The following is a 16,464-nucleotide window of genomic DNA, read 5'->3' on the forward strand; positions in this document are numbered from 1 at the left end:
GCTCATTCCACCATTTTGGAGCCAGGATAGCAAACCCACGTGTTTTTGCTGATGGGAACTTGGGTCCCCCTCGCAGCGAGGGTGCAGCGAGTCGTTTGGCTGATGCAGACAGAGCGTAGTGCACGCGCTGGGGTGTACAGTTTAACCATGTCCTGGATGTAGGAAGGGCCAGATCCATTCACAGCATGGTAAGCAAGTACCATTGTCTTGAAGTGGATTCTAGCAGTTACCGGAAGCCAGTGAAGTGAGCGGAGGAGCGGCGTTGTGTGGGAAAATGTTGGAAGGTTGAAGACCAGACGAGCCGCTGCATTCTGGATGAGCTGCAGAGGTCGGATGGCACATGCAGGTAGACCAGCCAGGAGGGAGTTGCAGTAGTCTAGGCGTGAGATGACGAGAGCCTGGACCAGAACCTGCGTTGTCAGACACAAAGCAATAAGTCTCCCCTGAAATAAATAAATGTTGTATACGATATATCCATACAAGCTTATGGTCTTTTTTGCCTAATGTTCATCTTCATTTTGCACAAGCTGGGAATTATTTGTGGTAATGTGGTGGCTCAATTAACGGTTTACAAACCTTTAGTGTGATGGGCATCTTGGTCTTCACTTGCTATAAAAGCGTTTTAAAAACAGACCATTATCCCTCCCGACCAACATCTTCTGGAGATTGTAAAGAACATTTGTTTTGGTCTGGCAATGTTTAGCACTGCCAATATTTGATTTAATATAATTTACTCCTTGTAAAAAATGTATAGAAGGTTTAGTGCGACATCTCCAGGTGAGCAGGTAGTCTGTTTTTGCTTATGTTAAGGTGTGGTTGTGTTTAGTGTTGCCAAGTTCAGTTGACCAATCACATATTAGGCCAACAGTGAAAACACCCTCTCTGATGCATATGTGGTAACTGTGGCTGCAGGTCACCTTTAAATAGCTGACAACACCAACTCCTGTTAAGGGGATGGAGGAACCTGTGGACCCTCAATCTAAATCCAAAGTTGTTTTGCAGATGTTGGGGCTTCCCTTCACAAGGACAATAACAGAGGCATTCATTACCAAATAGAATGCAGCTTTATGTCACAAATATACATGTTAAAATGTCAATGTTCAGCAGAGTTATCAATGGGTAAAAGGGTGAACATACTTTACACTATTACATTGTGTGTTTACCCTCCTCAGATGTGCAGGTCTGGTCCACAAGGTCACAATGCCTGCTAACTGTCACGGACAAAAACAGAACAAAAGCTTGCACTACTCAAAGCACAACTTCTACAGTGAGAGTTAGATTACTCACCCTTAGAAATTGTCCCACCGTGCAGTCCCTACACTGAAAGCAGACAAGGTTCCCCCACAGAGGGCGAGGAACCTGTAACACAAACATAGTCAATTATATTGCCCACAATCTGCACACAAGAAAACAATGGACAGAAAATAAAACAAAAAAAGCACTAGACAGTAGTCTTTTTAAAAAACAAACGCAACATAATAGTAGCCAGCTCAAACACCAATTCAATATAACATTAAAAGAAGGTTAAAAACCAGGCTTACTTTAACAGAGCAATAGATCCTCCTGGCTCAATCCAGGAGGGGAAACGGTCATACTCAGCTCCATGCCCGGCGCCGTGGGAGGGCCAGGCCCTCCCATTTGACATTCCTGCCCTCCCCCAATAAACACGACTTTTATTATTTATAAGAAAATATATATATATTTTTTTTTTTTTCAAATTATAAATAAACTGAATTTGTATGCTACGATGTATGTGATGTCAGATAGTAACTAAAACAAAAAATCGCAGGCTACGTCAGATAAATTCATGTGTCTGTTGTGATTTGTGATTCGTCCACATTTAGACCAATCACAGCGTCACACTCTGCCGCCTATTCTGGATTTGGTTATTGTGCATTCTGTAGACTCCCATTTCTGTTTGAATTACAAAATGGACATCAGAAATTGGCTTAAAAGGTCTAAGGATTTATTAAAACAGGGCTGTCAACATTTGAGTTCAGCTTTGAGTGAGATTTTGTTTTGGTGAACCGAAAAAAGAAACGTTCATGTAGGCTACAGTGTTACAAATGTATTGAACATGTACAAACTAGGGTTTCCCATTAATGTACCGGGCGCTACAGTGGAATATGCACAAACACAGTGTACCCGCGACTCTTACAATCAAGTGCTATTTTATAAGTGGGGGGGGGGTCCTCACCTCCTCTAGGGGGGGTCGTGGGCATGCTCCCTCTGGAAGATTTTTTTTTTAAATATTGAAGTTAAATTCATCAACCTGGTTCATTTTGAGAGCAAAATGAATTTATGGATACATCTCTCAACATCCATATGAAACAGAACTGTAAACAGATTTTCTTTCTCTTTATGGATATTTTACAAATCACTCACCTTTTAAACTGTATTCTTGTTTTACTGTCATATAGTATTTCATAACTGTTTTTCATTTATTCTCATAAATGGTGACCAAAATGTTTGAGACCCACTGAGATAACTAGACTAAAGTTAACTATCTAAACACTCAGAGAGTCCCTTACCTCACTGATCTGTAGTTATCTCTCAGTCTGACAGCAGAGAGCTCTACACTCCTTGTTTTAGAAACAGCTTCTAATATCCGTTAGCGCAGCTAGCTAACTAGATGCTAACAACAACAATGCAAATAGTGAATTTGGTAGAAATATACTGTATAATAGTAAAGTTATTCAAGATAATGCCATTTATTGAAGATTTTACATTAGCCTATAAATATTCCCCCGAATTATTAAAATGTATATTCTTCCAAACTCCTTGCTGTAGTATGACACACAGGAGACTATTGATGTGTGTAGTGAGTTTGGTAGTAATAATCTGTATAATAGTGATTGAATATTATGGTATTCTCTTTTTTCGGAGATGCACTTTGCAGACGGTCCCTGAGCACTCGTTTCTTCCCCGGCTGCAGGTAGAGACCAATGTAATGTGTCCAGCTCGGAGGACGGCGCGTATTGGCTTTTTTTTGTTGATCAAAATATGATTGTAGTTCGTTGTCCTCCTTACCACGGTACTTAGGAAACGTCATTTGTGTCTGAATAACGTTTTGTTCATGAGTTATTGATTCGTGAAATCCGAATCTCCCAATATCGTTCCAACTTTACTGAACTAAGCCAGAAGACCGTCTCATTTCGTAGACCGCTCGGTTTGCTGTTCCTTCACTTTATTTTTATATTTATATACATTTATTTTGGATGAAACCTTAGCGTGAGGAATGGCATGTGTGGCGTGAGTGCGTGAGATATGGGTTAATTGCGTGACTCTCATGCTCAATGCGTGAGTGTTGGCAGCCCTGATTAAAACGAAATAGCGCTGAAAGAACTGCAGCCGATGGTGCTGCTGGCGACCCTGCACCTCCAGCAGCACGCCTTAATGTCACAAGCTTGACCTCGGCAAACCCCGGGTCTGCTCAGCTCTATGGATTAAACACAAAAACAGATGTTATAAATAATAATAATAATAATAATAAAAGCTAGAATAAAGTTAACAAACGTCCATTGCCAGTTTCCCGGGTTGCTTGGCTGGTTATGAGCACTTCTACACTCTGCAAAAACACGTAGGCTACAAGATGCTGAAAAACGATTACAACGTTTACCATATTAAAACACATAGGCCTAACGTATCTTGCCCTCGCCCTAATACAATCCAAACTGAACTGAGACACTTCCATAGGTTAATTTAAAAGACCATAAAACCACCTTAAAACCGCGAGTCCTACCTTGAGGGAGATAATGGTGAGCACCCAGCCAAGAGAAAGGTTAACTGAAACTGCCGGCGAAAGTTTTATAACTTACATTTTACCGATCACCGGTCATGTGATCACGTCACGTGACAATGACGTCACATTCCCACACATATATAAAGAAGCAGCCTGTCACTTGAAGCTTCACAATCTCCATCAACGGTTCAGTGCAACTTCAACAGACAGAGACGGTGACATCATCATCATCATCATCATCATGCTGGTTTTCCTCTTCCTGTTGGGCCTGGCTCTGGGTGCTGTGTCTTCTTCAGATGACCCTGAAATGGTGCTTGAGCGTAGCAGCTGTCCCTCATTCTGGTTCTCCTTCAACGGCCGCTGCTACAAGTACATCGCCACAAAGATGACCTGGGCTGATGCAGAGCTCCACTGTCTGTCCCAGGGAGGCAACCTAGTGTCTATCCACGGTAAACGAGAAGAGTCTTTTGTCAAACTCCTGATCAAAAACTTTGACCTTGCTCAGGGACCAACATGGATCGGACTCAGTGACATCCACAAAGAAGGAAGTTGGATGTGGTCTGATGGGTGTGTAGCCAAGTTTTTCTCTTGGAAAAAAGGAGAACCAAACAACCGAAAAGGTGAAGACTGTGTACACAACAACTGGTCAGGGATGTGGAATGATAGGAGGTGTTCAACAACTCTTCCCTCAGTTTGTGCATCTCGCACAACTTGTCCTTAGCAACTGAGATGTTACGTATTCACCTGTTTTGTTAACATGCCTTTGACAACAATAAAGACACAGATGTACACTTGTGTATGTGTGTGAGCTGAAGTCCTTTTTTCTAACCTTTATTTTCATGAATGTTACATATTCACACTGGTCGCTCCAGGGGTTAATCAAAGGAATTATTTCTACACCTTTTAAAAAATATCGTAAATAATATTGATCTATTATATTTTTGCCGTTGCTTATTATTCCTGGTATTATACTTATTTGTTTTAACCACACACAGTTGTATATCATTCAATTATCACATGTGGTCAGGTATTTACGGCACCTGGTGTGTGGATGACTAACGGGCTGAACCTGCTCTTTTCTGTTGACCGTATAGTCCTTCTTTGGTTATTGTTTGTGTTATTTTGTTCAATCAACATTAACTTTTGCACAGATTTTATTTAGGAATGCTTCAAAGTGATGAGTCTTAGAGACATGATTCATTGGGAAAAGTACCATCACTAATGTTCTGGTTATGGGAACAACAGGTGTTTAATGGACAGGGACACTACTTATCATGTTTCTCTTTCACATGGCGTGAAACTCAAAAAGTGGCAGCATGGTGAATTGTTAGACATGTTTATCATCACCTGCGTCTCAGATTTCAATGCGATTCATATCAAATGATTGATTATCGGTTTTTGTTGGGAAACAATAATCTAAATTATTCAAAATATATACACTTGTATATATGATTGACAATTTAAATAAAAAAAATCAAACTTCATGGGTTTTTCCTTTGTTTTATTTGAAGAGGTACTGGAAAATAACCGGGTGAAACAAGTGGAGTCATGACGACTGGATCTGAATTATTTTTTTGTATTTGGTGTTTTGTGTCCCAGCTGTCGATCAGCAACTATATATCCACCAGTTAAAGGAAATACAACTGTTATATTAGCTGTTCAATTGACCACAGGTGTTCTTAGTTTCTATACCTCCTGTATTTTACGAGCGACTTATCAAGTCTTGGCAAACGGCATAAAACACGATTAAACGTGATAGTATATAAAACCATGCTCATATGCAACCTATAGAAATGCAAAACTGCGTCAGTTTAGACGTAGGCCTAATTCTGTCCTCTTGCTTACAGCATCATTTATGAGAAAACATGTAACATTAAGACAACATATTCGAGGTGGTTTTAAATAACATATCCGTATATATTTATTTCTCCAAGTTATGTTTTTGTGTGCACTGAGGAGTCTCAAACGGGCGTTTGTTAAATAATTTTAAGATTGGCTTTAATCAATGTTTGAAAATGAATTCTTCATATATGATAAATGAGAGGTAACATTTTGTTTATGGTATTATTTCCACATATTTCTCTCCATTCTTCCTTCTGCCAACGGTGTCGCAGTTTCTCGTCTCTCCCGTTGTTGTGCTTAGTGCGTACGCATGGGTTAGAGCAGTGGTTCCCAAACGGTGTGCCGCGGCACACTGGTGTCCCCGTGAGACAAGTCCGGGTGTGCCGTGGGATTTTGTGACAACCATACGTTATTATTGCAATATACAACTACACAAAAATAATTATGTTTTAATTTACTATATCAGTACTTTGTAGGTTTATATGTACGTAATCTGCGCGACTTGTGCGTCCACATCTCCACGTGCAGTGCTGCATAAACATGGCTGAGTCAGCGATAACTTTCGAGGGGTGGAGGTATGCCCATTACTTTGAGTTCGTCCGAAGAATAGACAGGAATGTGACGGTGAGGTGCAAACTGTGTCCAGGCCAGAAGCTGTTATACACTGCTGTAAACACCACGTCAAACCTCAACACACACCTGCAAAGAACATATGCTAAGGTGAAGCTACCGCACACGCTATTTGTTATTTGTTTATATCACGCAGTCTGTTCTTCTTCTCTGTCTTCCGGTTGTTGCCTGTTTTGATTGACAAATACACACTACCGCCGCCTGCTGGAAAGGAAAGTTATTGCCACTCACGCGCAGTTCGTACGTGCTCGGCGAGTAAAGTAACGAGTAAAGTAACGAGTTACTCTATGTAGATAGTAACGAAGTAGTGTAATATATTACTTTTTTTAAAAAAGTCATATGTAATATATTACATTTTTTTAGTAACGACCCCATCTCTGGAGTTGGCGTTCTCTACTCTGATTTACATGAAGAACAACAGGAGGTCACGGCTCTCTGTTGAACAGGACTTGCGAGTGGCCCTCTCCTCAGTGCCACCAAGGATTCAAAAATTCTGCGCGCCCCGACAGGCACATGTATCTCACTCATTTGTAAGTCGGCAAAATATTTACAATAGCACATGTTTCAATGCTGATTGCTGAAATGTTATATTTATAATTTGTAGTTCAGGACCATGGACTACAGCTTCCTTGCATTGACAGTTCTCTGTGCTGAATTTCTGCTGAGTTTCCTTTGCCTCATTTTTAATTTTGTGACCTGTTTGGTTTAAATGAGTGTGTTGCTGCTTTGATGAAGCCTAATTTGATAAAGTTTCAAATTAATTTCTGAAATATTTCGTTAATAAATATTTCATGAGTAATATAGTTGTCTTTGTCACATTTTATTTGGCATTAGTAAATAATTATGCACATTTACAGATATTTTACATGATATGAGTGATAACACGTGTTATAAGGGCTATTTTGCACAATAGGTGTGCCTTGAGATTTTTACTTGTCCTTTGGTGTGCCTTGGGCACAAAAAGTTTGGCAACCACTGGGTTAGAGTTTGCGTGGAGGACCGCACATTTTTCCGTCAAGTTAGTATTTTATAAATCGCAAACATTGGGTAGAAACTGGCGTACGCCATTTTTTGAGGCCCCTGGAGAGCTGAAGCATGTATTCATGGATAAAAACTGTGTTCTCTCCTTCTATATCCTGTGAGAAAATTATATAAATGTACCATAAGAAACTCGACATACTATTCCTAGCCTGAGGAAGATCTGAATAATCAACAGATTTGAATGGAATCTCTAACATTTTCATGTAGAATAAAGACAAAAGAGTGATAATACAAATCACATTTATTGAAATTTGAACCAGAAGATGAAGTCTCAAAGAATGTTTTAAATAAAAGGATATAAAACAAAAAGGTGGATAATAATACAATCTATTCAATGTGTATGTAAAGACATTTGGTCAAATGAAATGACACTGAGCCAGTGATAACAGCAATGCCCAGTGTGGATGAAGCTGGTGCAGGTCTTTCTTCTCTTAAACTCTTAGTTTTGCTTGATTCTGAGAAAGTGTTGCTTTATCTTAATGGCACAAAGCTGATTCCATACTCCCAAGCAACATCAGTGGAACAAGTCTGAAAGCGAGAAGAAAGATCTGAAAGTGGAAAAAAAGATCTGAAAGTGAAAAAAATGATTCTGTTTTGATTCTGAAAAGGTAAAATCTGCAAATGAAAAAAATAAGGATTTAAATATCAACATATGTATAAAAGTGAAATATGAAAATAAATATTTTATTTCCAAAAAATTGCTGAACTGATTCCAAATAATATTTAACCTTGTGTTTGGAAACAAAGTACTTTGCAAATATAATTCCTATTTATTATTGTTATCAACACAGTTACAGGTGAATATGTCTGCATTTCCTGCCAAATACTAGCCTCAAAAAGATTAAAATATAATTAATGCAAATAAACTACTTCTAATAATAATAATAATAATAATAATCATAATCAATTTTATTATAATATAGTTGTCATATAGTCAAGACAAAACATGCTTATTACATGCTCAAAAACTGATATTTCTTAAATCTGTATTCAAATGTAGTTCCCTCTGTCAACAACTACACACACATTTCTATCAGTATTTCTCTGTGTTGTGGTTGACATGATGATGACTGTTAGGAGTTAAGGGGAGAGGCTGAGCATCACCATGAAATGTGCAAATTGAGAACGCGGAGAACTGCTGAGAACTGCGCACAAGCCGAGCTCATAAGCCGAGGCCCCCTGCGCAATGTGAGGGAGGGACGGCCCTGATTGTATTTTCAAAGATAAAAACTTGAACTTTCAAATAAATTGTATTTTTTTGAATGTTCAAAACGTACTGTATTACCCTGATATAGCTCCATAGCTCTGTCCATTCAATGTACATGATGTATTAACCCCAGAATATGTGCATAAATGTCCCCTTTGATTTCACTCGCATCTGAATATAACATTTTAAATAACAACTCTTCACATGAGTTACTACAGTGTGTACAGCAGGCACAGGTCTCGTCTGGAAACAGCTGATTTGGGCCTTTTCCTGCCACCATGTTTTAGTTCAAGGTGAACCTCGGGATGGTTTCTGTGAGTTATGAAAGCTTTTTAGAAAATCGTTCCCTGTTGTGTTTGCATCAGTTTTGTGTTGTAATGTCTGAATATTTAACTGTATTTCATCTTAACATAGTGTAGTTAAGAGGCTGTTTGGTAGAACTAATTCAGGGAAAAAAGGTTTCAGCTCAAATAATCCACTGTCACTGTTTTCAATAAAAATAGCCACAAATTCACAATGGTTGGTTTTGTTGCTCTTCCCCGATTCCAACATTAACCTTAAACTATCCATGGCATTAGTTAATGTATGACTTTTGAAAGTCTGTAACTATTGTTGTTTCTTGTTACTTTCCACATATATTGTTTAGAATTCACAATGTGAAATATTAAAATATTGTGAAAAATCTCCAGCCGAGAGAAATCAACACTGGACGAGAATCAAGAGATACTTTTAAGAGAGATACTTTATTGACCCTAAATTGGGAAAATATGTGTTGCAGCAGCAACAAGCAAGTGTACAGGCATTAAAATATTAAAATCTTTAAAAGGTGGAAGAAAGTATTAACATCATAAAATAAAATAACAATAAGCAACTATAACATTATTATTCATCTCCCAAACAGAAACACTTTGAAAAATAAAGATATATGACAGACCAAAACTTGCAAATAAACCTAAACTACACAGATTTACCATTTTAACAAAGCAATGTAAATGTGATGTGTAGTGCAAAGAACATACAAAATAATCAGATCAACATAAAAAACAAACCAAATAAAATACAAATAAAATACATATTTAAATTGATTAAATTAGGTTTCAGTTTTCACAGCTTCAGCTTTTGTGCAATATTTAAATGTATGCAGGTAGGATTGTATGTAGGACATAACGAAAGTAAAGTTGGGTTTATGGTTCGTACATTTTCAAGAATATGATGAAACACATTTTTTTGACCATAATCAAATGCCAACCAAATAAAACGAATTAAATGTTTGGTTTGAGTTTAGAATCTAAATACTTCATCAGGTCCTTCGCTCCTCAGGCCGGCCTCTGATGTCATCAGTAACAGCCGTAGTCCTGCTGCAAACCTAATGTAGTCCTGCACAGTGGCGGCCGGCCCATAGGGGCGCTAGGGGCGCCGCCCCACCTCTTCCCACATTAAAAAAAATATATTAAAAAAAAAATTAAATTAATTTTTTTAAATTAAAAAATATATTTTATATTTTTATTTTTAATGAACAAGGTAAATATCATACAATTGGTATCAGTTAAATGTATAATCTACAATAAAATCTCGTTTAAAATTGTGTTACGATGTCTAAAGTTACTGATAAGTCACATGTTTCCTGCCTGGCCTTGCCCATGGCATTAGTTTATCATTACCGGGCGGAGCCCCCGAGACAAACAGCAGCAATCAGCACGTTGCAAAAGTCTCAATAGTAAACTGTGCCGCCGAAACATAATTTCAGCCAATCAGCGCCGTCAAATATTTTGGTCACGAGGGCGCTCACGTTGGCGCCCACGTTGCTTACAGTGACGTGGGTTGTTTTTTAGACTCGTGAAGTGACCAAGGTGACGCAGTATTTAGAATGGTGTGCAGGTGGAGTCGCCGGACCTCGGTCCGCACCCAATTCCGTGCAAGAGCTACTCTCCAATCCTTTCCAAAGGAGAAGTTTGGGAGATAAATTGATACTTAAAGACCTTGGACCGGACCAACCAGATTTGTATATATCACAGCAAGCTCGTGAAAAAGACAAAACGTATCAACGAGGCTAGCTGGATGCAAACGATGCAAACAGGTAAATGCTATCTTTTGTTTCCCATGCTTGCTCTTCAAACAGATACGATCTGTTCAGAAACTAGACAAAAGTTAAACAAGTACAAACCACAGACTGTCTGTGTCATGGAGAATATAGTCGCTGGTTTATTTATGTAGCCTATAGGCCGTTGTTGTGAGTGTGGACGGTCGGAACATATATAACGTTAGCTTAGCCAAGCTCCATTCAGAAAACAAGCATTCTAAAAGGTTTTTCGCCTGCCGTCTGTCTGCAGACTTGTCAAAGCATTAATTCATGGTTTTTACTAACCGGTATCAGTATGTTGTTACGTCGGCATCATTTAGAAACGTGTATTACAATTTAATCACGGTAAAATATGTTCATTTTGTTGTAGTTGTAGCTCCCGAGCCAGCGCGTCTTGTTTGAATGATACGAGTAAACACAGCTGGCAGCCGCGGTGAAATTCGAGCGACTAGAGCGATGCGATAGGAGCGTTTAGAGCAAAGCGAATATTCGCATATATGCCGCAACGCAGCATTAAAGCGAGCTCCGCGCTGCACTGGAAACGCGCCATTACATCACCAGAAGTCCTAATTTAAGGGGTAATTTCTCCCAAAAAAAAATGTTTTACTCACTATATCAAAAGCCCCACCAAAAATATTTTCCACCTGCCGCCACTGGTCCTGCAACATTCATCAGGTTCCTTTCCATACAGCCATGGGCCCTTCAGTTAGAACGAAAAGAGGAACGGAGATGCCTCTGTCATTTCTTCTTCTGCTGTTAAACTGTCAACACTTGTCCATGTCTGGCTGCTGCGTCACACATCCAAACATCCTCTGGAGTAAGGTCTTGCCACCAGACTGTTTTGAAACGGGGCTAAAGAGAGTGACAGAGAGGTATGTTTAGATACTTCAGGTTGATTCTCTTCATATCACACAGGCCTACATGAAATTACACAAGTGTAATCTATGTGAATAAAAACTGAGTCCCCTTACAGTGATGACTGGATGAGTTGTGTCTCAGTGTAGCTTAAATCCTCCATCGAGGCTGATGGTATCGCCCTCTCCTCCACCTTGTCCTCCACTATCTTGTCCCAGATCTCCGTGTTGACCCACAGGGCCCCGGGCAGGGTCAGGCTGGCCCTGGTGCAGGTGATCCAGCGGCACAGGGGGCAGGAGACGCAGCAGAGGAACCCCTTCAGCTGGGACAGCTGCTCCAGGCAGGGTGCACAGAAGGTGTGTCCGCAGTGCAGCACCCGAGGGACCCGGCCGCTGCGAGAGTACTCATTGAAGCACACCACACACTCCTTCTCCTCGTGTACGACCATGGTGTCTGAGGGTGTAGTGAGGTGGAGTGCAGACTGGGAGCAGAGTGAAGGCATTCAACAGACCACCTGCTGCACAGGAAGAAAGAAACCAGTCAGAAATCTAATCAAATATTATCATTACTATACAAAAATGCATCGAGCAGTTTCTTTCTAATCATACTTACTTTCAGGGTTGATAAGGCTGCCTGTGATCCTGCTGTTGGTAACGTGTGTGTAGCTCTGCTGAGGTTTGCTGTGTCTGTGTGAACAGCCTGCTGATATTTATCAGACCTGCCTGATCATGTGACGTGTCAGAGGAATCATTTCCAAGGAAGGCAGTTAAAAGAATTCTGTGGAACTCAGTTCTTAATCACGCACGCCAAAGCACCTGCACATGCGCATATCTCCGGAACTCCAAGAGGAATGCCTTTGAGTGCAGTCAAACTGTTCATAAAGACATCTTTGATTACAAAAATAAATAAATAAAATAATCGTAGAAAGGTCTCTCCACATTGTAGCCTACGTGAAGGCAAGGTGGGAGAAAGAAGCTAACATAAAGTTAACAGAAGACGAATGGTTAAACATAAAGACTCAGTCTACCACACCAAGCGCTGACTGCGGTCAAGCCAGCCGTCTTTCACTTTTGCGTGGTCAAACCAGCCGCCCCTGTATTTCGAGTGCGCGATTAGTTACAGGTTTACGGTAATGCAATAAAACAACCCTGGGAAGCTGGACGTTTCGTATGTGCAGGAACACTTCCGGTGAGGATTTCAAATTAAAGGATGGCATGTGGGTCATTTATATTATCTGCGATTGAGGAACAGGGTAATTTATGAGAATAATGTTAGGACTTATTGCTTCATACACTTGTTGCACAAATACTATGAACTACTTTTACTGTGTACTTTTTGAGTAATTTGAGTTTCAAAGTCCCCTCCGGAGAACAAGAATGAGCATTTGTGTCAACTTTAATGTGGTCTAAAAAACATTTCTTCCATAGACATATGACACTGCCATGTTCTTCTGCCCTAGTTGCAGAGAAAGCAATTCCAATTGCTTGCCCTGGCTTCTTGGAGTTGGTCCTGATTCATCCCCAGGCACTGCTCATGGAACCATCTTTCACAGGTGTCACACTGTATCTGTAAAATGAAATGAGTGACCATCAAATCTGATACATCTTGTCATCAGAAATGATGAAGTAATGAAGTGCAATAGAGAATAATTTTGGCAAAATTAGATTCATGTCAACTTTATTACATGTATCTATAGTCTGTAGCATACTCACCTCAAACACCAGTTTAATATCTGAAAATAACTATATTATGTCTACATTTTCAGTTTTTCAAATAAAAATGTTTTTTAGGTAGTTATACTGTAGGTAGAAGATTTATAGTTCTGGGAAAACCCCATGTTGCATCACTATAATGTAGTTACCTTTTGGTATTCTTAATTGGTCAGTTATGTATTGCATACAAGCTGCTTCTCCCTGCTTCCCATATTTTGATAGTGACTTACAGGATGTTGGTGTGTGAAAGAGGACAACAGCAGATAACACACACAAACCTCTTTCCAAGTGGTCCGTTTTACATTAGGAGTGTTGCCTCAAGGTATAACTTGGTTTCCAGGCCTGATCTGGTGGACATGTACCGTCAGTCTCCCAGCGGCGTAGAGTGAGGTGGTATCCCTATTCCACTACTCATCACATTTGATATTCTCTCTGTTCATTATATGTGTAAACAATGTATATACATTACCATTTATCTGAGAGAAGTTGTCTTGACTGTTTTGTTAGTAAATCAATTTATATCGTTTCCACAGTCATTTTGAATAGAGTTAATGTGTGTGGGCTGCAGCTGGGGCGACGCACGAGGTTGCCGTAAAAAAATAATTCGGCATGCGCCGAAAAGTAGAAATTGAAGCATGGCCCTGCAGCGTTTTCGCTGGACCGCCTGATCTGGATAGACCCAGTGAATCAACAGTTTTGTAAATACATCTAATATCATAAATTGAATTTGATTAGAATATGATGAAGCCCTATTATAACTACACTACGACAAATACTCACCCAATCTGTAGTGGGAGGCCCAGATCCTAGGGGCTTTGAGGCAGAGCACATTGCACAGTTGTTCTCCATGTGAAACACTGCAGGAAAAGAAAATATGTTATTTAGACATACTGTATATGTATACAGTTTATTGGCAGCAGAAGTGCAGTCAAATTCTATGCAGCTGTTCAGCTGTAAATTACAGCTTATGAACTCTAAATGGATCATGAATGGGATCATTAACACAGGTTTAATATGTTTTTAAGGATGGATGTTTTAAAAAGAAGACTATGTACACAGTGTGAACAGAACAACATATAAGCAGACATACATAAACAATCCGTAATATTCTAAACATTACTAGGCAATGATCTGTATGCAACAAATTTAAAAATGCAGGAATTTATATTTGTCACTGTTTCACTCTAAGCCCTGTTTTGTGTTCCATATTTCACCCATGCCTCCTTCCACTCTGCCTGTAAGCTTTCAATAAACCACCTATAAACTGTTCCTGGATGCCTGGTACAATCTGTATTAGTTTCCTCTTCCCTGCTCTCCTGACACAAACCGTGACAGTTTAAGTGTCAGTATTTACATTCCTTATTGCAGCAGTAAAAAAAGTTATTCTTCAACTGTTAATGTCTCAATGGAGTGTGTGTGAGAGAAATATAAGTTATGGGTTCAACTGAGATATGTATGGAATATTTGGTTTGGGCCCTGTGCTTAAAATCAATGATGCTGTAGGCTATAAATGATGTAGTGTGTGGACTCAAAGGCAATTTTACAGCCTGTAGTTATTGTAGATTTGTTTGATTGCATTGGATTAATAGAAGTTCATCATTTCCATAACAACTAACTAAGAACCATAACATAAAGCAGGACAAATGACTTACAAACCTGAACCATTGAGTATTGAAAGTGCAAACTTTCTCCTCTCACAAGCCATCTCCTTTTTGGATGTCCCAAAGGACATAATTGGTAATGCAGAAAAGGCCTCCATCACTGCTCTTGCCATCTACACACCAACACACAGAATCACACTTCTCATCTGCGCTACATTGTTTTTGCCAGTAAAATTACAACATTGAATTGATATTTCAATAAAAATGATCAAACTATTAATAACTAATAGTTGTAATGAGGTAATTAACACAACTTGAAGAATGTACATGACAAACTACATGGGTTGTGTCAACAACCAGCCCTCTTATCACTTTTACACAATTCCCCTAAAAAATAAACTGAAAATTGATAATTCAGAAACTAATGAATTATTTTTTAACATCATTGACTATTTTATACTTTAAACTTGTATAATAATCAAGACACTGAAATAAATATAAGAATATATATATATGTAGCAGAAGCATAAATATTACATATAGTAGTTAAAGTAAAAAACTACGTTACCATGGTAACAATGACCCCACAGCAACTGCCATCACGTTGAACTGGATGGTGCATGGTTGCTCCTCTCCATTTGACAGTCCCCCAGTCCTCCTTGCCATAGCAGCAGGGGCAGATCTACGGGGGGGGGGCAAGGGGGGGCAGCTGCCCCCCCCCCCCCCCCCCCCACTGTAGAGCCTTGCCCCCCCAGCTGCCCCCCTAACTTTTGTTTCCCTAAAACTGTACTAAAACAAACCTACACTATTTCCACAAGCTTCTCAAGCAACGAAACAAGCATTACATTAGTTAAAAGTGAATCATTTTAAATATCATTTTAGGCCCGTTAAAAACGCAGCTACGGCCCTGCATTAAACTGCGGAGCGGCGTTCACACAGACCGCGGCTCACAGAGCTGCAGAGAGGGAGCGAGCCGTCCCAGCGCCTATGGGTCAGCTACCCCTGGGAGCATTTCCCCTTCCACTAGTTTTGTTTTTACTAAGGACGAGAGCTTGAAACTAAATATTAATAAAACGCTGCCGTTTGAATCGATAGCGTTTAACAGATGGGCGCTGTTTGGGGCGTTACGTTACAAAATACTACGCAGACAGCGTTAGCTGGGAGATCGATCACTTTGCTAAACTATGCGGTAGCCTACTATTAAATCCACGTAAACTACACATCACAGCAATGAGGCCAGATCAATGAAACCAGGATACATCCTTTACCGTAAAAACTGGATCTAAACACAGCTGCCTGTGTACGTTTGATAAATACTTTCTGATGATATGCTACTTATTAGCTAGGCTACATGGCCCTAACGTGTAAAGTTATACAAGCATTTGTACCAGTGCTTTTCACAAGTAGACTCTTGCAGGCCAGAGTATAGGAGTGATTCAACAACAACAAAAATACATATGAGAAGTGATCAGGACGAACAGAAAGAGGAAAAGGAAAAGAGAGTTCACTGAAGAGACCAGGAGGGTCAGAGCAGGAGGAAGAGGAGGAGATGAAGACATTAGTGAAGAAGAATAAATATATGTGAGGAATAAAGATGAAGTATCAGAAAGAGGGCCAGAGGCAGGGATCAGGAGGCAGATGAAACTCCAGCTGGACCACATGGTATGTTCTTATTCTCCTTACATATTCCATTACAGCAGCACAATCTAGCAGCTCTTAGTATTGACAATTATTGATTGAAATGTGTTGCTGCA

At 39.7% G+C, this 16,464-nt stretch overlaps 3 protein-coding genes across 4 annotated transcripts; 1 reads left to right on the forward strand and 2 right to left on the reverse strand.

The window, feature by feature from the left end:
* The first annotated feature begins 3,777 nt into the window (after window positions 1-3,777).
* LOC117553324 (lactose-binding lectin l-2-like) lies at window positions 3,778-4,538 on the forward strand. The gene has a single exon (XM_034227208.1). It carries the CDS (start codon window positions 3,984-3,986, stop codon window positions 4,461-4,463), a length of 480 nt encoding a protein of 159 aa, XP_034083099.1. The 5' UTR covers window positions 3,778-3,983; the 3' UTR covers window positions 4,464-4,538.
* A 6,514-nt stretch (window positions 4,539-11,052) lies between these two features.
* On the reverse strand, window positions 11,053-12,689 carry LOC117553330 (E3 ubiquitin-protein ligase rnf152-B-like). The gene is made up of 3 exons (XM_034227213.1): window positions 12,010-12,689; window positions 11,514-11,914; window positions 11,053-11,394 (listed from the first exon to the last, which is right to left on the reverse strand). Exons 2-3 carry the CDS (start codon window positions 11,897-11,899, stop codon window positions 11,307-11,309), a joined length of 474 nt encoding a protein of 157 aa, XP_034083104.1. The 5' UTR covers window positions 11,900-11,914; window positions 12,010-12,689; the 3' UTR covers window positions 11,053-11,306.
* A 100-nt stretch (window positions 12,690-12,789) lies between these two features.
* LOC117553317 (lysine-specific demethylase 5B-B-like) lies at window positions 12,790-14,843 on the reverse strand. Of its 2 annotated transcripts, XM_034227197.1 has the most exons (3): window positions 14,766-14,843; window positions 13,890-13,966; window positions 12,790-12,963 (listed from the first exon to the last, which is right to left on the reverse strand). In XM_034227197.1, the coding sequence occupies exons 1-3, from the start codon at window positions 14,839-14,841 to the stop codon at window positions 12,853-12,855; spliced, it is 264 nt and encodes an 87-aa protein (XP_034083088.1). In that variant the 5' UTR covers window positions 14,842-14,843; the 3' UTR covers window positions 12,790-12,852. The 2 variants fall into 2 exon arrangements, 1 of the variants encoding a protein (XP_034083088.1); XR_004570116.1 differs by lacking the exons at window positions 13,890-13,966; window positions 14,766-14,843 and adding an exon at window positions 13,388-13,589.
* Window positions 14,844-16,464: the final 1,621 nt, after the last annotated feature.

Source organism: Gymnodraco acuticeps, unplaced genomic scaffold, assembly GCF_902827175.1.
Source record: "Gymnodraco acuticeps unplaced genomic scaffold, fGymAcu1.1, whole genome shotgun sequence".
Lineage (NCBI taxonomy): Eukaryota > Metazoa > Chordata > Actinopteri > Perciformes > Bathydraconidae > Gymnodraco > Gymnodraco acuticeps.